The sequence below is a fragment of the Barbatula barbatula genome (assembly GCF_947034865.1).
Source record: "Barbatula barbatula genome assembly, chromosome: 23".
NCBI lineage: Eukaryota > Metazoa > Chordata > Actinopteri > Cypriniformes > Nemacheilidae > Barbatula > Barbatula barbatula.
In genome coordinates, this window is record NC_136786.1 from 15,293,066 (window position 1) to 15,317,943 (window position 24,878).

At 37.9% G+C, this 24,878-nt stretch overlaps 4 protein-coding genes across 4 annotated transcripts; 2 read left to right on the plus strand and 2 right to left on the minus strand.

Moving 5' to 3' along the window:
* chodl (chondrolectin) lies at positions 1-5,720 on the plus strand. The gene is made up of 7 exons (XM_079447703.1): positions 1-306; positions 1,614-1,959; positions 2,109-2,266; positions 3,160-3,210; positions 3,316-3,402; positions 3,486-3,582; positions 4,604-5,720. The coding sequence occupies exons 1-7, from the start codon at positions 207-209 to the stop codon at positions 4,686-4,688; spliced, it is 924 nt and encodes a 307-aa protein (XP_079303829.1). The 5' UTR covers positions 1-206; the 3' UTR covers positions 4,689-5,720.
* Positions 5,721-7,448: 1,728 nt separating this feature from the next.
* On the minus strand, positions 7,449-8,499 carry lyz (lysozyme). Its single transcript, XM_079487706.1, has 4 exons — positions 8,308-8,499; positions 8,002-8,157; positions 7,805-7,880; positions 7,449-7,665 (listed from the first exon to the last, which is right to left on the minus strand). Exons 1-4 carry the CDS (start codon positions 8,441-8,443, stop codon positions 7,593-7,595), a joined length of 441 nt encoding a protein of 146 aa, XP_079343832.1. The 5' UTR covers positions 8,444-8,499; the 3' UTR covers positions 7,449-7,592.
* A 474-nt stretch (positions 8,500-8,973) lies between these two features.
* Positions 8,974-18,578, minus strand: abcc13 (ATP-binding cassette, sub-family C (CFTR/MRP), member 13). Its single transcript, XM_079447733.1, has 22 exons — positions 18,371-18,578; positions 17,956-18,085; positions 17,008-17,180; positions 16,666-16,843; positions 16,273-16,527; positions 15,997-16,062; positions 15,687-15,824; positions 15,195-15,341; positions 14,874-14,925; positions 14,716-14,764; positions 14,010-14,070; positions 13,713-13,932; positions 13,476-13,630; positions 13,067-13,222; positions 12,814-12,971; positions 12,461-12,581; positions 12,283-12,384; positions 11,936-12,079; positions 11,244-11,402; positions 10,833-10,999; positions 9,891-10,085; positions 8,974-9,802 (listed from the first exon to the last, which is right to left on the minus strand). The coding sequence occupies exons 1-22, from the start codon at positions 18,430-18,432 to the stop codon at positions 9,709-9,711; spliced, it is 2,982 nt and encodes a 993-aa protein (XP_079303859.1). The 5' UTR covers positions 18,433-18,578; the 3' UTR covers positions 8,974-9,708.
* Positions 18,579-19,822: 1,244 nt separating this feature from the next.
* Positions 19,823-22,294, plus strand: LOC306912139 (stomatin; the record flags this gene model as incomplete). Its single annotated transcript, XM_079488007.1, has 7 exons — positions 19,823-19,904; positions 19,981-20,078; positions 20,372-20,441; positions 20,556-20,638; positions 20,913-21,116; positions 21,284-21,418; positions 22,106-22,294. The coding sequence occupies 7 exons, from the start codon at positions 19,823-19,825 to the stop codon at positions 22,292-22,294; spliced, it is 861 nt and encodes a 286-aa protein (XP_079344133.1).
* Between the last annotated feature and the right edge of the window lie 2,584 nt (positions 22,295-24,878).

Consider the following 24,878-nt stretch of genomic DNA (forward strand, 5'->3'; position numbering starts at 1 on the left):
ATCGACAGCCCACTCGAGTGGAGGCGCGAGTCTCTCTCTCTCTCTGTCTCTCTAGAATTCAGAGACTTGGCAAAGTGTCCAGTTCATCGTGGTGGAAATCATGTCTTTACAAACGGTTAGGAAGAGGCACTGCCCTTAAACGATAGAAAAAGGCGTCCGAGTGGGACAAAATCCACTTTTGTAATTCACTCCATCATCTTATTTAAATGCAAAATATGAGGCAAGCGAGAATGCGCGTGGTACTCTGGACCCTTTGTGCTTTGACTTTCCTCGTGTCGTGCGCCTGGGGCGCGAGAGTTGTGAGTGGTAAGTTTGCATATATATTTGGTGGAAAGAACGATCATTTATTATTAGATACAATAAGCATTAGACACATTTTTTGTCAGTGATAAGGAGTCCAAATGTTTCTTTCTGTGTTTTGTTTTTGTGATAAATTAAATGCGTAAAATTATGGCCCAAGGGTTTTTTCTCGTGTTATTAAACTTTTGGTCTTTTGCTGCCCAGTAGTTTAACAAAAAGTATTAATTTATTAAGATAAATAAAATTTTATTTATTCAAGTCATGTTAGTAGCATGTTCTTATTTCTGTTCCTGTAATTATTCTATTTTCTGTGCGCCATGATCATAAATAGAAAAGACTGGTTTTATGACTGTGAAATCCATCACTACTGTAAGTCTTCAAAGGTATTTTTTGGAGAAAAATAATTTGGGTCATGAATTTTGACCCATTTTCGTTTTACAAATGCGATTTTCTGATTTGAACTAATCTTTTTTTGTGAAATGTCATGCAATGTGAAATTACTTAGAAATAGGATGTTGTAATCGTGTGATAGTTTGAAAATACTATGTGAGAGAAAGAGATCAACAGAAGGCTTATAGATGTGATGCGTGCACCTGAAATGATGTGCCAAGGGAAAATCGAAATTCACTAAGCAGTTCTATTTGAGGTGTTTTGGGTTTATTGAAGGTGAAAAGGATATAGCACTTTTGGAAAGCATGCTTGAAGGAGGAAAACTGTGTCACAAAGACGGGAATTGAGGAAGAAAGCTATGGAAGGTTGGGAAAATGCTGAGTCCAGTTTTCCCCCAGTTGGCCCATTACTGAGCTTAAATTGATGAAAAAGCAGATCTGGACCAAGCAATTATTTAAAGTACCTCCCGGCCAGGAAGCTAATGTTATTATTAGACTTTTAACAGTTTATGTATTAATCACAGTTACAATTCTCCCCCTTGGACCCACAAGTATCTATTTAAGTTTATATGATGATGAAGATACTTTATGATTTCTTTCATATTTTAATTCTTTGCTTTGCAAAATTTTATTTGATCATTTCAACTGACCAAAAAACTGTGTGAACATTGTTTCTTAAAAAAAAGAAAGCAAAAGTGCTCTGCTGGCTAAAAGCCCTTGTTGATTTATAGATTCAAACCTATGTGGTATATAATTTCATCCACAATGCATACAGGGAATCAAAAATTAAATTTTATCCAAACTCAATTTATTTGTTCTATCTGGAAGTGGAATTACATGTACAGTATACACTATTTGTCAATGTCAATATTTGTACTATTATGTAGTCATGAAAAACAACTCAATATGTTATTATCTGTTCAGGTCAAACCGTGTGTCAGGACAGTCCTGAGCACCCATGCTATAAGATTGCTTACTTCAGAGACGTGTCGAGCCGTGTGGCGTTCTGGGAGGCTCTGCAGGCATGCGAGATGGATGGCGGCTCGTTGCTGAGCATCGAGAATTCAGCAGAGCAAAAGCACATTGAACATCTCATGAAAGAACTGAGTCTTTCATCCTCCAGCGGGGCCGTCAGTGGATCAGGCATCACAGACGGAGACTTCTGGATCGGCTTGACACGCGTGGAGAGCGAGAGCGCGCAGGAGCCCGGCAGTTTCGCTTCGTGTCCTAACCTGTACAGGTGGACAGATGGAAGTGTCTCACAGTTCAGGTAGAAGATGAGACAGAATTTTGTAGCTTGTTTTTTATTTTTAAATAGGAGTTTTACTTTACTTTTTAAATAATATGAATATTGAATATATATCTTGATATGTTTGATTTTTGTGTGTATTTACCTGCAGCGTTCTGTTTGTTCTATAGAAATTGGTACGCTGATGAACCATCCTGTGGAGGAGAAGCTTGCGTGGTGATGTATCATCAGCCCACAGCTCTGGCCGGGCCTGGTGGGCCATACCTTTACCAGTGGAATGATGACCGGTGCAATATGAAGCATAATTTCATCTGCAAATATGAACCAGGTACTGGGTGGTTCCCACATTCATTGCTGAAATGAATGGCTTAGATCATTATACATTTACAGGCTGGTTAAATGGATAGTTCACCCAAAAATATAAATTTGGTTATCATTTATTCACCCGCTTGTTGTTTCAAACCTTTCTTTATTCTCCAGAGCACAAAATAAGGTATTTTGAAGAGTGTTGGTGACCAAACAACAAGGGTACCCATTGATTTTGTGTCCATACAATAGAAGGAAATGGATACCAACGTTGTACAGTTACCAATATTATTCAAAATATCTTATTTTGTGTTCTGCAGAATAAAGAAAGTCATACAGGGTGATAGTGTGAACTATCAAATGTTTTGGTCCTTAGCACCTTTTTCAATATACATTCTTCTAAAACAGCTTTACAGAAAGCATACTAATAGAGGAAAATGAGGAAAAACTAAGTTTTAAAGTTTTAAGTTGCAAAACTGACTAGCATTCCTGTCTTGTTGGTGTTGTAAAGATAAAGACTTAGGACATATTGCTGGTTAGGATAATCAAAGATAAATAAACATTTTGTCTTTGGTCTTTTGTTTGAAACCTGTATATGACTCTTTTTCTGTGGAATACAAAAGAAGATTATTTGAGAAATGTATCAGTGGTTTTGTGTACATACAATGGAAGTCAATGGTGGCCGATGTTGTTTGGTTACACAACATCCTTCATCCTATCTTCTTTCATGTTCTGCAAAAGAAAGAAAGCTATACAGGTTTAAAATGACGTGAGGGTCGGTGAACGATGAAATATTACATTTTTTTTGGCTTTAGGAAAACTAGTGACAGGAATGCTGGTCTTGTTTAAGCATGCCGTTTTCATATACTTAAGTGGATCAACTTAGAACTTAACAGTGTTTGTTATCCTGAGCAGAGAGCTATCTGGTTAAAGAACAAGGAGACAGACCTGCAGGACGTGATTCTGGTAAGTAGCCAGGTGTCAAATCCATCATCATTTGTCTGGACAACTGTCTTAAGATTGACTTAATGTCGACACATTACCAGGCACCTAATTCGATATGCCCTCCAGATCTTTCCACTGAAGACCAGGAGGAGAGAAGAACGCCTCCTGCCAATCACGACGAAGACCCCCAACTTATAATGCCGGGACCCTCAAGTAACCCTTTCTTTAAAACTTACCTACAATGCCCCAATAGCAAAACATAAACTGAAAAAGATAACTTTGTTGATTTTTTCAAGGTATGCTGCTAATCTATGTAATCATTCCCACCATACCTCTTCTGTTGCTGATCCTGGTGGCTTCGGGCACTTGTTGTTTTCAGATGTTGAGCAAGAGGTGAGCCATTAAGAACAAATCACTGTTAAAGCTGACTGGCTGATGCTAATGCGCTGTCCTATCACTCACAACATCATCCCTAGTGAAGATCTGACACGGTTTTGCCCTTTGCTAACCTTTAGAGTTCACTATGATGAATTAGATTCAACTGTTTGTAACTGTGCCTTACAAAGCAGTTTGTTCCGTATGAATCACCATCAACACATTTTTATGTGCTTTTGGCATATCCGTGTGTGAGGGGAGGGGTCTGGGGTTGACTGCCGCAATACATCACACTGCATTGAAGATAAAATCAAGTTCAGCTTCTCGTACCATCAATATCCAGATGGGCAGGGAACGGGCCAACAGAACTGCTGAAGCATGCCTTTCCTATCCTCCGATTCTACACCAGCACCTCAAAAGAGAGGAAACACAGTTAATCTCCCTTTAACCTTCTTGGCATGATATTACATAGAGCTTTATTTGTTTAATTTATTATGTTTATGTGGCACTCCCTCCCACAGAGTGATGTCTTTTTAACATATTTTCCATCGCCGAGGCAGACTGAAGATTCACAGACAATGCATTTAATCGCTGGCAATGACTGAGAGTGCAGTATTCAGTAAAAGGCTTGCTGGAGCGGGTTCAAAGCTTTTGGATAAACGTCTTAACTACTTAACAGATGATGCTTGTCGGTTTTATGATGTTTGCCACTTGTTCTCGTGATTAAAAACAATCTCAGAGCATGCATAGAAGCATGGGGTAGCCTATAATAAGAGCTGCTTCTATTTTCGTCCGTTCATTGAGTTTAATCTGTAAATGTCTAGTACATTACGTTTTGTTAAAGGGTCTCCAACAGCACATAAAGAAAAAAATTATAGCATGGTCATTGCTTTTAAAAAGATGTGTCTTTACTAATACAGAAAAGTATTTACTAATACTATTCTTTACTATAAAGTGTTATGCTGCTAATAGAATTGCGTAACATAATTTTTTCACCATGGTTGCATTTATCAACCTCAATGAATATTGTTTTATACAGCACACCACGGACCAAAACAAGCATCAACCAATCAACTCTCTGGATCTCCAAGACGCCAAAGGTGGATAGCGGCATGGAGGTTTAAAGAACCACGTATCACATCGATCATCCAAGCAGCTTGGTTTCTGGCATTTTTAACTCAGTAAGAGTGTGGTCTGATTGTCAGTTGGGGGAAATCATAAGGCAAACTAAAACGTGCGGCAATGCTTGACTAGTCACATATTTCACTTCACTGCACACATTAGAGATGCTTGCCATTTCAGTTAAACTTGTTTCATGAGTTTTCAGTGTACTCTGATGGCTTTTTCTGCATTTCATGTTCCAGTCTGACCTGAGGATGCTGTGGGAAGGGAATTCTAATTGGCACCAAACACAGCGAGCAATTAAATGACTGAACTTAAAACAAGTGCAAGTGGGACAAACATAAAAGAGGAATTAAAGAGTTCCCACTGACAGCAAATAGGGTCACACAACTGAAGTCAGTGACACAGAAATGAATCACTAAAAAGCATTAATAACAGAAGATATCATACAGTATTAATACTTCAAAAGATTAATTAAAAAATAACTTCTCATAAAAGATTCCTCATACTGTTTAATGCATTCGCAATGATGCCACAATATCACATGCAGTTACATACATACAACTGCTCATAGTAGCGTTTATCATATTAAAACGTCAAATTACAGAAATGACTGGAAGGATCGACTTGCACAGCATTTGTCCTTATGCCGTTAAAAGACACTTGAGGGATATATAATCAAAATGTTCGCGATTTGTATGATGCAATTGCAAAGCTGTTTTGAGTCGCCACTGTACATATGCAGTTTTGTTTCGCATGTTCATATTTTATCATCTCGACATTTTACAATATTGGACATTGAATAAATAAACAGGTTCTTGTGCTGTCAGCTTTAGCAGAAAAATCGTTTGCTTTAGAATGATATTGTATCTGTCTGGTTGTACAGAAAGCTACTGTCTTCACTTTCTGTGAGTGTGGGTCTCTTGTGTGTTTGGATTTGAAATGTTCTATTAATACTTTTGTACATTTTTCGAGACAAGTGAATTGAACATGTGTACATGTATTACAAAATACATAAATGCCAAGACGATTTAGTATGTTTGTTTTACTTGCATTGTATAGACTTCTGATCAGAAACAGACAGCTCCGGTGTTTTGAGCTACTAGAGATGGGGCATTCGTTTCAAATGTTATATTTAGTTTTGCGATTTATCTCGGAATAAATGATTTATGTGTGATCCTATACTGATATGCCGCGTTTAATGTAAATTCGGTAGCAGAAAATCAAAGCATTAAGGCATACGAATAATATCTCTATTTTGCAGTATACATTTCAAAGCATTTGTTTTTATGTTTATCAGAAACACCTTACGGATAATGGCTTTACATTTAAATACAGATAAAGATCTAAATGCTTTCAGGGGATACAGCTTGACAGAGTTACCGAGCAGCGTTAAAAACTGCATCAACTGGACCTAAACACAGAAAAGATGTAGTACTTTGTATGCGCTTTACCCTTGCCTACAATTAGTGACAGCATAGACTTTAAACCACACTGCTAATTACAGAGCCAATTAAACGAATCAGTCCTCCGCTCCGACAGGAGAACCCACGTCACACACTCAGGATCTGGTAATTATAGATATGACCGTAATCACTAGTCTTCAGGCACAGGGTGGAATTAAAGAAACAAACCCATTTCCATCTGGGGGGGGGGTGATATCGCTTATTAGAGATACACAAGCATCTCATCCGAGCTAGATCCAAACACAAAATGTGTATTTCTCTATTAAAACTGAAGTACAGTTTAATAATGATGAAAACCGAATGAGGTTCCTTCCTCCCGATGTTAACACTGTAAATCTTGACTGCGCTGTAAATGTCAAAGCCATCAAATGCTAATCAATGGGGTTATGGTAATGATAATCAGTGTAATTGCGTTCAGGTGGGGTTGTGAATATTTGTGATGGTGGACGGATATCATTGATTAAACTGATGGCTTTGGCTGCAACAAAACATTGCCTGGGATTCAAACCCATGACCTTACTGGAACTACTGGAATGTTTATACCCATGGTTGGGTGAAATATGCAATTTTCTAGTTTAATTTAAACCAACTATGGGTTAAAACAACCCAGCATTTGAATTGACTTGTGGCTTGTATCGCGCAGCGAGGTGAACAAACAGTGAGCTGCAGAGTAAGTTTTGCGTTGACAAAACCAGACAAACCCAAACTGGTTTAGATCAGGTTCAGCTGTAGCACAACGCTTGGTATAAACTTTATCTGTCAACTTAGGTTTGATCCAGAGTTTGTGTTATTTTTTCGGAGCGAGTGATACATGGGGAGTGGCTTGACTGCGTCACGTATGCGCCACTTTTCTCAGAGCTAATTGGTACAGTTTTGGTGTGCAATCTCTAACCCAGAAAAACCTGCTCCGGAGGTTAGCCATGTAGCCTAAGTTACCATGGCGATGAAACCCGCTCAAAACTAACCCACCTTCTTGAGGCCAAAAACTCTGAGAATGCTCAAACTAAACTCAAACTTCCTTGGGTAAAAACCCAAACCAGCTATGTGATACAGGCCAAACTATATATCCCGGTTGACTTAAACCCAATTGCATTCCAGCAAAGCTCCACTCCATGCTTTTAGACTGAGCTATAAGGTCAAAGAAGCTTTTTTGACACCGCTGTATTAATATCAGTGCAACAGTTCTTATAACTTGTGAATTTATCTTTATGGGTCACACACATATCTGCAACACTTTGCTGTTGCATTTGACTCAGAACTGTACAGATGGAAAAACATTACAAGCACAAATCAAAATGGAACTTGGGAAGATACTTTAATAAACTCAAAACAAAACAATGCAAGGTTACAAATCTTTAGTCGTTGGATTTAAAAAGTAGCCAAAGAGCAAAAATGCATGATTGCATACTCTGAGTGCATTAATAAAGAGACACTAAGATCTTATTTGTGCACACCACAACCTTTCACCCAACGTGTCATCTTACGGCCCTTACAATAACTCTCCCAGGTGTCCCTGCAGACAGATCAGAAAACAGTTAAATCAAAATTCACATGCAGAAATACAAAAACAGCTTGAGATCAAACAACAAGTAACCTTTGATAATGTTAATGTGACCCATAATATGCAATATAAATATGAACATAAATAGTACCATGCTTTCAGTCCTTCATTCTTCACAATAAGCTTTGCACAGTTGATCGAAGCCTTCAGGTCATCCTTGAGCAAGTCTAACAGAAAAAAAAACGTTTACATACGATTGTGAGTTTACACCAAGCTCAATATGTTTCAGTACCATGAAACCATAGCTTCAGTATGTTTTGATCACAAATGTTTTTGGATTTAGCGCACCTGCGCAGGCCACATTACACAGGTTCTTTCCATTTGGAGTTCCATCATTACACCATTTGAAACTGTTTATCTGAAAGATTCCATAGTCTTTCCCAGTATCTGCCGAACGCACTCTGTGGGTCTTATACCTACTTTCCCAGTAGGACGTGCACACATCTGTTGAAACATGGTCGAAAGTAAAAAACTAAAAACATCACAATAAAATAAAAAGAACTACAATGCAACAGGTTTAAATTAAAACAGTATTACAAGGGATTTGACGAGCACAGAGCAAATCAGCTCTGACAAAGTGAGAGGTAAACTTACAGTTGCCAAGCGAGAATCCCTCAAAGCCATCTAGTCCTTGTTCCTTGAAGATCCGGGCAACAGAACATCGATCCAGCCTGACGCTTTCACATGATGACAGCCACATCACACACAAGACAACGAGAGCCACCCTCATATCTGCACTGCTGTTGAACTGCTGAAAGACACTTGTAATATCTGTCTGAAGAGGAGTTCAATGCAAGGAAGATGCTGGGCACCTTATTTATAGGCAAAGTTTAAGACTTGTGTTGCAACCCGTTTTCACAAGTGCATGCTGTTAGATTTCTACAGCAGGTGCTGTTGCTTCAAGCAGGGATGCTGAGGCAACAACCGACTTTGTATTTTATGTCTGTTTTCCTTTGCAAACTACACATAATACATATACACCTGTCCATCAACAGTAACTTGGGTTTTATTACCTTTGTTTTAAACAGGCGTAATAGTTTAGGAAGAACAGGACACGATTATATATTACTAAATCTAAGTGTCTCACTTTACTGGTTTTCATAGTCAACGTGTTACATTAATCAAGAAAACAGTGGAAGAAGCATGTTAAGAACCTCAGCCATGAACTATAACCATCCCAGCACCAGTATCCTATAACAAATGCATTACACAAACACTCAGAGCAAAAAGCAGAGATTTGTTCTTATTATTTCTTTTATTAAAGAACCTTTCATATTCCAAGCACCTGATAGTCAGTCTATAATGGCTACCATTTATAAAGCATATCAACCAAATTATGTTTTTATTTTAGTGGTCAGGTATTGCCTGAACAGAGCACCAATGGAAAGATGTGGTGACAGTTGCAAGTTGTGAAAGAAACTGCCACTTGACGCAATTAACTGTTGAGGAAATTGAGAGCATAAGGATGTGACAACAGAGAGCTCAAACACAACCAGCCCCTAAAGCCCTTAGAGAAAAGTACCTATTAGTCCGGTGTGGTTGTTTATTAAGTTAAGAATATTGCTTGTGTACACCTAACATGCAAATGATGTTTAATTATAAAACATATTAAACACTTTCAAAAGAACTGAAAATGTGTTTTCCTTAATAGCCCTATTCAGATTTTGTAAGGTAACACAAAACACAAAGTTATTGTGGTAAACTGTAACACGCTTGGAATGCGTGCAGACACTACTTTTGGCTTCACGCTTAGTGAAATTGTAACAAACTATTTCTGAAATTGTTTAAGATAACAATACAAATATTTGACCTAACATATTCTCATCTAATCTAGCAACGTTTGGTCCAACTTTTCATTGTATTTAACATTTGTATTATTCATTATATTAAAGTATATAAAACCTTCCATCAGTTAATTTCTGCTTCAGTATATAAACTGTACATTAAAAAACAGTATCCCATGTTCAAATAGTCAGGTTTTAAAATCGTCTCCATTCAGAACTCTTCTTGACTGAACAGCGACCCCTGCTCAAGGACAGTAGAAGTGGCATCAAACGTCACAGCTCGGCCCTTGTTCAACACCAGCACCCTAGAGCAACAACAGATCATAAATGTCTTGAATACTTGACATTGAATGACAGAATGACTCACAGATTGAATAAATGAACGTTACGGACTTGTCTGTGTGCATGACAGTGGCTGGGTTCCCACTGAGCCACAGCACAGTACAGTCTTTAAATTCTGTGTGGACCAACAGCTGGACCAGCTGCTCTGTTTCCAGGTCCACAGAAGGAAGTGCCTCTTCAACAAGGAGGATTTTGACCCTTGCAAGCAGTGCTCTAGCCAAACATAGCAGCCTCCTCTGCCCAAGGCTTTCACACAAAAAAAGAGAAATATTTTATCCATAACATATCATTTGTTGTGCTGATACATAAAAGGTTGCTATAGAGATATCTATATTGACTATGTGCACACAGAATATGTTCGTCACTCTTATTAAGAGTGATTGATCACATTTGATGAACACATGTTCCAATTTTTATAAGCGTTGCTACAAATAAGGTTTTGTGACTTAAATGTTTCTAAGATTTCTCTCCGTTTACGATTTTGATCGAAAGTAGTGAACACCGTCGGAGCCGATGGCCCTGTGGTTAGTGCTTCGACATATAGTGCTGTTGCGCTATTTGAATCCCGGCTCGAGGTCCTTTTCTGATCCCACCCCCTCTCTCTCTCCCACATCACTTCCTGTCCTCTCTAAAAAAAAAAAAATAAGGTGTCCAAATAAAAGGCAAAAATGCCCCAAAATAAATCTTAAAAAAATAATAAATAAAGTAATGAACACCAAATTGTTGGCAGTTGAAAGACCAATCCATGTTATTATGGTTTTTATCATCACCACAATTTCAGGAGTTAAACCTATATTCCGTACACGCAGAGAACTTTATTTAAATGCTTGTACAGACTTCCTGATTTTTGGATGCACATAGCCACTGTTGCATGAAACCATAATCCCTTAATCAAAGTTCAACTAAATATAGTTAAACGTAACACTTTGAACATTACATAAATGTATGAAATTGGCCGGAGGCATCAAAAGATTAACAAGATTTCCCACACACCTCAGAGCGATGGACGTCCTTTGAACAGGGTGCAGCAGCTGAGCAGGCAATTGTTGAACCTGCTCCTTCAAATGGCAGAGTTCCAGAGCCAGCCACACCTGTGCGTCAGTATGCCGAGCAAACGGGTCCAGGTTGGCCCTCAAAGGCCCCACGAACAGCACGGGGACCTGCAGCACACGGTACACATCAACTCATTACTGACTACAATAAACAAGTAATCCGAGTTACTGGTGGAGCCTCAAATAAACCAGTCCTGAATAGGGCACGATATTCTTTAACATTCTCTATACCACACCCATTGAAATTGTGTTACCTGTCAACACTCCTTCCCCTCCAGTCTTTGATCAGTTCTGTTCTGGCTGGATCTTGCAAGTTTCGTTTGTTTTGCAAATCTAATGTTGCTAGACTAACCTGAGAAATGATTTTCAGATGGCTCCTAAGGTTATGCAGACCAAGGTGTGCGATGTTTACGCTGTCGATCAGCACGGCACCATTGCTGGCCTCCGTCACCCTGTACAGACAGTTCAGAAAGCTTTCAATGTCCGTCTTCTGTCTGCTCACAACCCCAATCTATGAACACAGAAACAACAATTATGAGCAGAGAATATGACCAATTGGTTACGAATAAATAATATATTATACTATATTATTGTATATTTTTATAATAGGACTTTCTCGTGATATGTGTAAGCTGTGTGTTAGAGCTCCTGTAACCAGAACAAATTCCTTGTGTGTGCACACTTTGCAAATAAAGCTTATTCTGATTCTGATATAATTAAGTCTACGTGAAATTGTGATAAATAAAATGTATAATGATCATATTTTCTATGCACATGGAGAAACATTTCAAGAAAATGCTTGAAAAAGGTTTAAAAAAGTCAACATTCATGTAAATCAGTAGCAAAATGGATGAATTTAGCTGAAAGGCGAGTAGTTTCCATGTATGCACAAAAATCTCTTCTGATGATAAAATGTGAAATAAAATTACTAATAATTTAAGACAATAAAGACAAAGCATTTTCACCAAAGGTCTATTAAAAATACACTGTATAAAAGTATGCATCCTCACATAATAAAAAACATTCACACAACACTTAAAGTACCCTTTCTCCTTTTAAAATGGTGAGATTAAGACCCCTGAGAGCTGGGGAGAGGTTATTCAAGGCACCACAGTCATAATTTCTAAACTTCACTTCCCCTCGCTGGGGCCAGGCAAGTGGAGGTCTGTGGCTAACTATCCAAGCAGCCTGTGGTAAAGACAGGAGGCCAAAATTAGTATAATGCATTTCCAGAAGAACATACTGTGTGAAATTCAATGATAACAAACAAATTGCTTTATATCATTCTTGCTACACAATGGCTTCGGCCATTATGGACTAAGGGTGGGGTGACACAAACTTACACACACACACAAAAGAAGTGCCTAAAAACTTATTATGTTACCCTGTACCTCCTTCTCAATTCTGGCAAGTTCACAAAGTCTTTGCATGCTCAACATGTCAGTGTTGATATCTGAGAAAGCCTGGGTGACCCTGTGAAGAGGTGCTGTGATCTGTAACAAAATCTGCATTATAGTCAATTAGAGTTCATTATAGAAAACCCAGGGAAGGTCTCAGGACAGAACTCACTTTTTGAGCACATATCAAAGCCAGAACCACAATACCCGAGTCCAGCTGGGTCTCAAGCAGGATGAAACTAACCATGAAGAGCAGAATTCCAGCAATAGCATCTAACCGCAGTGCAAACCAACTGGACATAGTGAAAAAATGACAAAATCAAAACTTTAATACACTGATACAAAAAAGTCAAATAAGCAGAATTTATAACAGAGTTACATGATTTGTCACAATTCGGCCAGAGATCAAAAATGCATTCACATGGCGCCCCCTTGGGGTAAAATAATAATATTGCACCATTGCTCCCGTGACACTAACAAAGCTGTGAGAGCGCTATAAGCCTTTATGTAAGCTGCATTTTTGACCTTTCAGTGATGATTCTGTTGTACTTGACTAGCAGGTTTTGATTCAAGGCTTGATTCATTGGCCCAGAAAGTAGATCTTCAACAAACTCCTGAGAAGAAACTGAAACAACAGGATTCGCCTCCATACGTTTAATTTTCATGTGGGCCGAAAACTGAAACTGACAAAGGGTAGAAGAATTAAAAAGCGAGTTCGAATAAAACGAGCATCTACAAACATAGCCTATGTATAGATGATATGCAGTCAAACATGTACCTGAACGTTGAGGAATAGCATTACGAGAGGACACACGGCTAGGCTGAAAACCGGCATAATGAAAGTGATCACAGCTACAGCGCTTAGTATTTCCAAAAGACTCTTTAGCCACCCATGCAGATGTTTAGGTAGTTTTTCATCAATCACCTGCATATCCTAAATAAGAATGGATAAAAGATCATGGATTAGATTCCATACTGATTAAAATGTTCGAATGCATTACAAGTTACTTCAGACAAAAGCCTCTGCGAAATGAGAAATGTAATGTAAATGTCCAGGGTTTTATGGTATTAACTGGTCTTCTCAGCAAGGTTGCAATTGAATTGGCTTTGATATCTAGCAGAAGTAATACAGCATTTAAAGAATAACATCAGACGAGCCTGTCAAGTAAGATGAAAATGACATTCACCCTAGAAAAGGTTGGCAGTAGCTTCCTGAGATCTATCGTCTGGTCTACGCTCACAGGCAGATGAAGAACATCTGACAGCAGCTCTGAGTATAGAGCATCAGAAGCCCTGAGAGAGCCGCATGACTGACAGAAAGCAGCACAGCACACAAGCAAGACTAAAACAAAATTACAATTATTAACAAAAAGCAAACAATCAAAAACACACATAGGATCTCAAATCTATAAACCTCCAATAACCTTGCATGAGTCCTAGCAGTGAGTATGCAGCGAGTCGTGAGTCCCGAAGTTCTCTCCACTCCTCCAGACCCTGAACTTCTTTGGCTTCCCTGGTCCAGACGCTCAGAACCACATCCTGTGCCAAACACACCGCACAAACACTCAGGTAGATCAGTGTCGACGCTGCTGCCCAGTGCCAGCCAAAAGCCTTGAGATATAGCCTGTGGGCCTCTCCATTGCCCTGAAATAACAAACCATATCATGAGGAGATTAGAAAACCCTCATTTAATCCATTAAATCATATTTAGTGGCACATACCTTCTGGAATAGATTGTGATCCTCTCCATCATTAAAATCACAGGGCATGTCATCTAGACACCTGTAAAAAAATAATCAAACATTTCATATAAAATATTTAGCATTTCACAATGATATTCATAGATTTTTTTAAGAGCTTGAATTGTCTAAACACTTTAAATGCCAGTGCATGCATTAAAGGTGTGTCTACATTGCTGCAGGGCACACGTCATTGCAAGAAAACCATAGACAGGGTGGAGAAACAAGGTGTTGTTTGTTGATGTTCATAAGCTCATGAATGCTGGATATAAAGAGAATGTCTTTAGCACCTGTTTTGTCAGTACGAAAAAACAAGCTCATGGTTTTCCTATCCAACAAAACTTCCTATCCAACCATAACATCCTGTGACCAATGGCCATCTTTCCTGCATTAACCTTTATTAGCCATAACACCTTTTAGAACATAAAAGACAGGAGGAAATTCATGTTTTCTCACTGACAGATCAGGTGGATATTAAAAGCACTAAAAAGCACTACTAATCTTCTTAAATGCACTGATGTTAGTCTTCGAATCAAACAGAGCCATGTGGGCATACCAATCTTTTAACCTAATCAGCAGCAGGGCAGAGGTGAGATTTTACCATTCTCTTACAGTCAATTTAATACAACAGACATCTGTAACGGCTTTCTAAGACTGTAAAAAGCGGAGCAAAAAATACAGAACTTGCCTGTCATACATCTCCTGAAAACCGTCAGGTAAAAGCTTTTCCACAGATCCTGAGAGAGAATCACAGTTATGTTTACTTATTTACTTATAATGTTTATCCTTATATCTTTGTTAGGAGAAACAAAAAACAGACCACCTTCAGTTATACTAGAGCCCTACCTGGATCTTTTGTAAGAAACAACTTCTCCAGATGGCATAGAGACTGATATGCCTGTGTAGATCATTTTCAGAAAGAAAAATGCTGTGAACATCAAATGTATCACTGCAAATTAATTTTATAATTAATTATACCGCCAGCCAAAATAATTTTTATTCCAGCATTGTATTAAAATTCTAAGTTTAAGTTCATTAGTCTTTATTTGGGGGGCCACAAAGCAATGCGACCCACACAAGGGGGGTCCTTACAATGAAAAAGATTGAGAACCACTGAACTATGAAATATAATAATTATATATAAATGTCACTTAACAAGAATATTACCTGTTCCAGGCCTGAATATAGCCAACAGAGATCCATCACAGTGGGACGCATCAATCTAAAAACAATGAGTGATGTAAAAATCTGAGAGGCTGTGAGGATGTTTCCATCATCTCCCAGAACAAACACGCTGAGACTACAGAACAAAACCTGCACAGACAAAATGCAGAGACGTCCATCTGGTTACATAAGGACTGATGCAGAGATTCACATTGATGCCCGTTCTGATGAGAGTAGCATCATAAGGACCTTGATGTTCCGACCTCAGGTTGTAATCTAAAATACACTTTCAGGTTTTAATCTCAAAGCTTTGTGGATTTGTTTAGCTAGTAAGCCCCTGAGCATCTGGAGTTTTGCAGGTTAGGTAATTTTCAGTCAAAATCATTGAGAGGATATTGAAGCAGAATTTCTTAGGTTGAAAGAGAAATACCCAAACATAAGCTTACAAAAGTAAAGACATTTCTGGTAGTAATATTTATAATATCAAGCACTTACCAGGAAAGGCATACAGATAGACTCAAGCATTGAAAACGCTGTCAGATATCCCAGAATCCTTAGCATCTCAAGCTCCCTGGACCGTGACTCAGTAACTCTTTGATGGAACCACGGCTCCCATGCAAGAAGCTTTAGTGCCTACACAAAAAGGGATTAAACAGAGAAGATCAAAAATGCATGAAACATGTTGGCTTTAAATAGAGGGAATGAATTTTACGTTTGTGAATCTGAGCGAGATAGAAGTTCTACATACTCTGAAATGTCTGACACTTTGACTATAAATAAAATGATCACTTGGAAAAGAAAAGACCTGAAATTTCTGCAGCATTTCTTTGACTAGCTCTTCAGTATTTTCCCTGATGACCTGTTGAGTTGTCTGAGGGGAAAAACAAAGATATTGTGAACCACGTCACAGCACAATATTCAGTAAAGCAAATGATCTGTGGGGGGATCAGAGATACAAATAAACTGAATGTAATCACATTCCCCCTTGAGAAGTGAATTGTCCTTGTCTATTTGTGCTGTATTGTCAATTTAAATGCACGCACACATCCAGGTAACGCTGCAGGCGACTGTCCCTACTGACCTGAAGCTGTTTGACCTTGCGCTGCACTGCTGAGTTGACAGGAATGAGAATCAACATCACGACCACCCCCACCAGCGCACCGGGGCCCAGTTCTCTCCATAGTAAGCCCATGTATAGAGCAACTCTCAGAGGGGAAGACCAGAAACAGGCCAGTGAGACCACTAGCCCCCCTACACACTCAGCCTCCCGTAATGGTAGAGGGACTGTATTTGCGATGTCGGGCTGCCGCTGAGAACTATAGGAAAGAGACAATGTCTTTCAAATGTAAAGGAGGGGAAATGGGGGGCATATGAACCATGGAAGACATGGACATGGAAGAGGTTTCAGTTTGATAGCATTACATTTAGAATCAGAACAAAGGCTTTGCTGAAAATGTAGATCAGTGCAAACTACCTTTCTGTACAGGACACCGGTCATGACTGTCTGGATATTGGCTGTTGTTACCCCACCATGTCTCTCAAACTGCTGCCGAGAAACAGCACAGCAGCAAATTGCACCCAACACCACCAGGGAATACATGTATCCTGCCCAGTCAAACACAGGCTGCCTTTCACAGAACAGGATGACCCACCTGATGTTAAAAGCACCATTCATGAATTACATTTCTGTTCATTTACATGAAGGCATTTGGCAGTCGCTTGTAGTCAAAGCATTTAATAGTAAGGAAAACAACAAAGTGATTCATATTTGAATATGGAAATAAGAATTTTAAATGTATTAAAATAATGGTCATACCTGAGGGTCAAAGGACCGAGAATGCTAAGAATATCAGTTGTCAATCTCAGAAGCACAACTTTGACAAAGGCTGGACGAAAAGTCATCCATATTGCATAGAGAAGAGTGTAACCAGAAGTGGTTTTACTGGAGGGCAGCAGTGCCTCTCTTCCAGAATCATCCGGGTCTGATCTCTGCATTATTTAAATAAGAACACCATTACATTTCAATCACAGCAATCATTCTTTAAAAAGCATGATGAAAAACAAGTAAATCCAGATTAAATAATGTGGAAGACAGACCATATTTAAGAAATGGCATAATGGAGGAGGACGAACTTTATTGTGATTAATCTAGAAAAATGTCTTTATGCTTTGTGGATAATGTCAGATTTGTGAAGGTAAGAATTCACATGTAAGAATCCCACATGTATGTACATGTTTTAAGATTTCTTTAATTTCTTTCTCTTTTTTGCATTTTTAATTTATGACTTAAGGCTAGTTTTTGTTCCACTTCTGTAACGATTGTAGCTTCTAAAAAAGTTTAACAGCCGTATTAGATGAGATTCAACTTTATTGTCATTACACATATACAAATACAGATTGAAATATTAGGAAAATATTATACAGTGGGCATGGACTATGAAAATACTTTACTGTAGTTATGTTCTATGAAAATATGACAGTAGGTATGTCCTATAAACAATATATACAGATGGCTATATACTATAAACATTAATGTACATGTGGCTATGAACAGAAAATAATTTAGACTAAGCAATAGTGCACGTGACTTAAGTGTGCATAAATTATAGAAATACTATTAAAGTTGCAGTGCAATAGATGAGTTCTGCAGCTATTAAAGGTACGGTGCAGTATATGAGTAAATGCAGTTAATAAGCTGTGAGATACCCCAATCTGGCCATTGTGGTGAAAAAATTGCATACTTGTTTTGTGTCTTTACCATTACCTCACAGTATTTGTGTTGTTTGTTGAACTGGTGCTCAAACACTGAACACGTGGTCTGGAGAGAGTCATCCTTATACAGTTTACAGAGATCAGCCCACTGCAGTGGTCCCTTGTGGCCCATGACAGGCACCCTGTACACATGAAACAATACAACACTTGTAAATAACAAGTTATTTAGTGGTTATGTATCATGGCTTTAACATCACTTAATATCCCAGCAGTTTATTCGGTTAAAAAGGCAAGATCCTCCTGGCACGGAATGCAAATCATTTTCTTTTACGCTTTCCACAAACAACTACTTTGAAACAAACGAATGGCGTGTTTTGCTTATTTATAAAACATGAAATATCGACGGTAATATCGAGTGTCACATTTACTTAACTCGAGTGAACAATAAGAGATGTATCCCACGTTACCTCAGTAGACTCGCTGCCAGTGAAACCATGCACGACTCAGTTTGTCTCGTAGCACTCCGCATACGGCCGGAACAATAACGGTGTAGAGGAAAACAAATAAAGTACAGTGACGATATAGAAAATAGATAAAGTCAACTCAATTCTCGTCCGTTAAACTTCCCGTCGTCGTTGGTTGCCTGGTAACTCACCCTTTTGTGTGCCTGGCAACAATCGGCTTTCTCCACAAAAATTAAGCGCGTGAGCTCATAGCCAATGGAAGACGCCAGCTTGGCGAGGGGCGTGTCTCACAGCTGTTAACGTTAGATGTATATGAAGGGTTTGGTTCCAAAATGAGATCTCAATTTTTATGATTTAAAATCATTTTTTATTATGTTATAATGTTTTTGTTTTGTGTTAGTTATATGTATTTTTATAGTTATTATGGCTTTAATCAAACTAACTGCAGTTTGATTGATATTAATTGCAAAAATGCATTCACTTAATGCAAAATATGCAAAATAAACCATCGGGAGACTGCTGACATTAGATATTATTTACCAGTTGTTTATATAACAAGTTAAACTATTCATGTACAGTGTTTTAGCTTTTTTGTGCGTTTCTTATTTTCCCTTGTAAAGCTGCTTTGGAACAATGCACATTGTGAAAAGCGCTATATAAATAAAATTTAATTTAATTTAATTGAATTGAATTGGAATGCACAGTATGATTTTTGAAAAAGTGATCTCATTTTGGAAACAAACTCTTCATATTTCTAAGAAAATTAAATGTATATTTGAGTGAAACGTGTATCTGTGGTTATATCACAAGGTTACGTAAAGGTAAAAACAAGATGCATTTTCCGCAAGACTTCTGACTATCTTTACATGCGAGTTTTTATTACATTTATTTAGCCTTCTCCTTCTCTCACTCTCTCATCCACACACACTATTATTTACTAGGTGTTTGTGTAACAAGTCAAACTATTCACGTAGCCTACTGTTTTTAACCTATTTTGTGTTTTTAATTTCCCCTGTAAAGCTGGAACAATGCACATATATATATATATATATATATATATATATATATATATATATATATATATATATATATATATATATATATGTGCATTGTTCCAGCTTTACAGGGGAAATATATATATATATATATATATATATATATATATGTGCATTGTTCCAGCTTTATATATATATATATATATATATATATATATATATATATATAAATACAATTTAATTTAATTGAATGTTTGAAAGATGAAGCAAACAAGCGATTAGCTTTATTGTGGTTTGACAATCAGTTTTGTTGCTTAGCGACGTGTCACGCAAAGTTTTACGTACTGTTGTGTGCGAAAAAGGGGAAGGTTCTTCATAGTCTGTTTTATTTACCGTACCTCGCACAATATTTCACAAAACAGTTACCTTAGTTAGTTATATTTCACTAACGTCTATAATGATGTCTTCTCAGACGGAGATGAGTCGCAATAAAATTGAACCTGTAAACGAAGAGATTGATATGAATGACATACTCAAGTCAGGTAACGTAAACTTAACTTCTCCTGCATATGTAGAAGCGTATAAACAGAGATTAACATCGTATCTGTGTTCAATCAGATTCAGATCGTTCTGGGATTTGTGGACACCTTCTCACTTTCTTTTCATTCCTGCTTATCCTACTTACATTTCCAGCCTCGGTGTGGAGTTGCATGAAGGTAAGATATTTTAGTAAAGCAGGCTTGCCTGCTATTTGATCCTATAATGTATTTTATTACGATCATTTGTAACATCAGCATTGATGTGAATTAATAAATATAAGTTTAATATCTATATACCTATATGCAAGTTGTCAAATGTATATCAAATTAAATAAAAAATCAATCAAGATTTCTAGGCAAGCAGGCAATTTGGTGTATTAAGTTTCAGTTTGATGTAAAATGTATCAACCTAGATCAAACCGAACCAGATTATTATGCAATTGATCACCTTTTTGTTATTTTCTTAAAAGATTGTCCAGGAATATGAGAGGGCAGTTATTTTCCGTTTGGGGAGGCTCCTTGGTGGTGCGAAAGGACCTGGTAAGGAACTATTTCACCTTCGTTTTATAATAAAACCATTTGTTAATGTTTCTTTAGTAAACATTTAATTAAGTTAACGTAAAATGACCAGAAATATTTTTATTTGTTTTAAAGGTTTGTTCTGGATTATTCCATGTGTGGACACATTTCGTAAGGTTGATTTGAGGACAGTGTCTTTTGACATTCCTGCTCAAGAAGTGAGTTATTCACCTCAATGAATCTCGTATACTGCCATTATAATCGTATCTACTATCTGATTTATAAAAAAAAATGTTTGTGAAAATGACCTAATTCGGTCACATAATTAGGTCAATTAATATCAACACACAATAAATGGCCGAATATGTGACCATGTCAGCCAACAAACAGAAATATCTGATTTTAAGATTTAACTGAATGAATAGCAAGTTCTACAAGTATACAAATATCATTTGAATCCTCATTTACCAGATTTCTGAAATGTCTCCTCAGGTGCTGACCAAAGACTCTGTGACTATTATGGTGGATGCTGTGATCTACTACCGAATCTTTAACCCCACTGTTTCAATAACCAAAGTAGAGAATGCAAATCGTGCCACACAGATGCTGGCACAGACCACTTTAAGAAACATGCTGGGCACCAAAAGCCTAGCAGACATCTTAAAAGACCGTGAGGAGATGTCAGATCAGATGGAGGTGAAAAACAACTACTAAACAATGAATATTTGCTTGTCCCTTCGATTTAATGCAATGCCAAAATACAATAGGCCTACGTTTTAAGTAACCAAACGTTCTGAAAATGCATGTGGGAGATTTTTTTTAAACAAAATGCGCATGTCTGCTTTTCATTTACTGCCTAACAGGCTGTCCTGTATGCTGCATCCAAGAATTGGGGAATCAAAGTGGAAAGGGTAGAGCTTAAGGATGTCAAACTGCCCACAACCCTGCAGAGAGCTATGGCAGCTGAAGCAGAGGCTACCAGAGAAGCACGGGCCAAGGTGGGTGTGTCAACTCTGAAACATTATTACTCATTGACTATAGTCTGTCTGTGATGAGGAGTCTGCCAAGTGCAGTCTTATCAGCTTTTCAGCTTTGTGTTGTGTCTGAGAAAAAAAGGTGCTCTCTGATTGGAGGTTGAACACCCGCAGCCCCCCTCACACGCTCAATGGGATATATGTATTGTAAGCCCCTTAATTTCCATAAAAAGACCTGCAGACCAAAAAAGCATGACAGCCTTTGTTTTCAATTTTCATTTTAAGGGTTATGATTAGATGTCACTGCTTATGTAAATGCTTTTTTATGTAAATGCCTTTTCAATGACTTTGATAAAAACAACGTTCATAGACAATTTATATGTCACTATGTTTTATTATTCAGACTTTTTATTTTACTACCCCCTTATGAATTAATTTTGAAGGTTTGTGTTGTTAACGCTTACATGATTTCGCATAAGCATTGTTCACAGTGTTGACTGGAAACCTGCATGCAGTGGAAAAGCAAACTGGTTTTGTTGAATGGAAATGTGCAAGGTGACTGTGAATTGGAAACATGTTTGTGTGAAAAGTAAATGGAAATTCATTTAAGCTTAAGCCTAAACATGTTGACTTTGTAATTTGAGCACATTTAAATTTGTACAGGTTTTGATGTGGTCACCTTTAATAACGTGTGTGATGTTTTCTTTAAAGGTGATAGCGGCAGAGGGAGAAATGAAAGCCTCTCATGCTCTGAAGGAGGCGGCGAATGTGATGTCAGAGTCTCCATCAGCTCTCCAGCTCCGTTATATGCAGACGCTGACGGAGATCGCCTCAGAAAAGAACTCCACCGTAATCTTTCCTCTTCCTATGGACATTATCTCTCATTTCATAAAGAAGTGACCTCATTCTCAGAGATGAACTATAAAAATGAACGATGCAATTTCTAGATTATGTGTACTTTGTCTTAAATATCTCACTGTCTACCTCTAATCTCTCTGGACATTTTTTGTACAAAAGAGTAATCAATAAAAATAAGCAAAATACAAAAAGAAGTGTATTGATGTAATTGTCATTTGAGTAAAATGTTTCTCAACCTGTAGAGAAAACATGTCGGACTGTTCAATCTGAAATACACATAAAATTATAATATCAAAGTCTGCTTTGTTGTTAATTCTGCCACATGTACAATACATTATAGAGGATTGAAATTGCGTGACTCTCAGACTAATGGTGCATACAAATAACACTAACACAGAATAAATAAAAATAAATACAGATTATATATACTGTATATACACTCACTTTAAAGATTATTAGGAACACCTGTTAAATTTCTCATTAATGCAATTATCTAATCATCCAATCACATGGCAGTTGCTTCAATGCATTAGAGGTGTTGATGCCAGAGGTCAGAGGAGAATGAGCCGAATGATTCAAGCTGATAGAAGAGCAACTTTGACTGAAATATCCACTCGTTACAACCGAGGTATGCAGCAAAGCATTTGTGAAGCCACAACACTCACAACCTTGAGGCGGATGGGCTACAACAGCAGACGACCCCACCGGGTACCACTCATCTCCACTACAAATAGGAAAAATAGGCTACAATTTGCATGAGCTCACCAACATTGGATAGTTGAAGACTGGAAAAATGTTGCCTGGTCTGATGAGTCTTGATTTCTGTTGAGACATTCAGATGGTAGAGTCAGAATTTGGCGTAAACAGAATGAGAACATGGATCCATCATGCCTTGTTACCACTGTGCAGGCTGGTGGTGGTGGTGTAATAGTGTGGGCGATGTTAGCTTGACACACTTTAGGCTACTTCGTGCCAATTGGGCATCGTTTAAATGCCACAGCCTACCTGAGCATTGTTTCTGACCATGTCCATCCCTTTATGACCACCATGTACCCATCCTCTGATGGCTACTTCCAGCAAGATAATACACCATGTCACAATGCTCGAATCATTTCAAATTGGTTTCTTGAACATGACAATGAATTCACTGTACTAAAATGGCCCCCACAGTCACCAGATCTCAACCCAATAGAGCATCTTTGGGATGTGGTGGAACGGGAGCTTCGGGCCCTGGATGTGCATCCCACAAATCTCCATCAACTGCAAGATGCTATCCTATCAATATGGGCCAACATTTCTAAAGAATGCTTTCAGCACCTTGTTGAATCAATGCCATGTATAATTAAGGCAGTTCTGAAGGCGAAAGGGGGTCAAACACAGTATTAGTATGGTGTTCCTAATAATCCTTTAGGTGAGTGTATGTAAAATACATCTTTACAAACAGGGATATAAAAAAAGAAAAAGAAGATACAGGATGTAGGTAATGGCAGATAGAGTGCAAACTAGTAAAACATACAACAGTGCAGATGTGAGGAAGTGCAAAGAGTTTATTAGTCTGTTTAAAGGGACAAAGAGAGCAGGCTTTGCTTAACCTGTCAGAAGAGATGGTTGAAGAGGGGCTGACCGATGCTCAACGAGGTTAATATGAACACTGTCATGACAAAAGACTTACTGTTAATCCGCTTGCCTCATGGGCTCAAAAAGCTTTGATCATTGAGACCTGTAATTGGATTGACTGTATTCGATTCAGGAATGGATAGACAGTATAGTGGTGTTACTGTAATCTGTCATCTAATCTGTTTTAACCTAACACAGACAAGAGCAGCTTCTGTTCTGACCTCAACCCTAAAGATATACTTTCATAACGCCCAAACCATAGAAGAATTATTGCCACATAAAACCTAAATACGTTCTTGGGTGCTATGGAATATTTAAAGCTAAACATCATCATTATTGTTTAAACAGAGCGTTCATCAGATTATAAGAATTGATCTGAATACTGGAAGACTGAACATCACCCAGCATCTTAAACTGCACAACAGTCTATATAGAGTAGAGTTATTTAAAGGTTACTTTGTTTATTTATGTTAAATAGAAGTATTAAAAAAAAAAACCTCATCTCAGGCCCAAAGTGATCACTGAATATTGAGATTAGCTTGCAACAAATATTTTGAATGGATGGCTCTTATTGTCATTTAACTGGAAACAAGGTTTCAGGTCACTTAGCAGAGTATGGGGAGAAAAAATACAAGCATCCTGGCAGAATGAAAATTCATACATATATTCCTCACAGGGTTACAACAAACCACAAGTAATGCCTGGTGTCCTATAAATATCTTCACTTGATGTGGCTCTCTCATACAATTTGGAAAGTGAACCACTCCTTAAGTGACTTTTTGCCCTTGATGTGGAACAGAAAGACTTGAGGCCAGAAAAATGCTAAAATGAAAAAGAAAAACAGAAGTATTCATATAAAAGCTTGAAAAATATGGACACATTTCGAAGATGGATATGCTGTAACACTATCTGATTTAACAAACGTTTCTTCTACTCTCCTGGAAAACTCCTAAGCGGCTCGGCTGTAGTAACCACAGAGTCAACACTATGATCTTGTCCAATCTCCTTA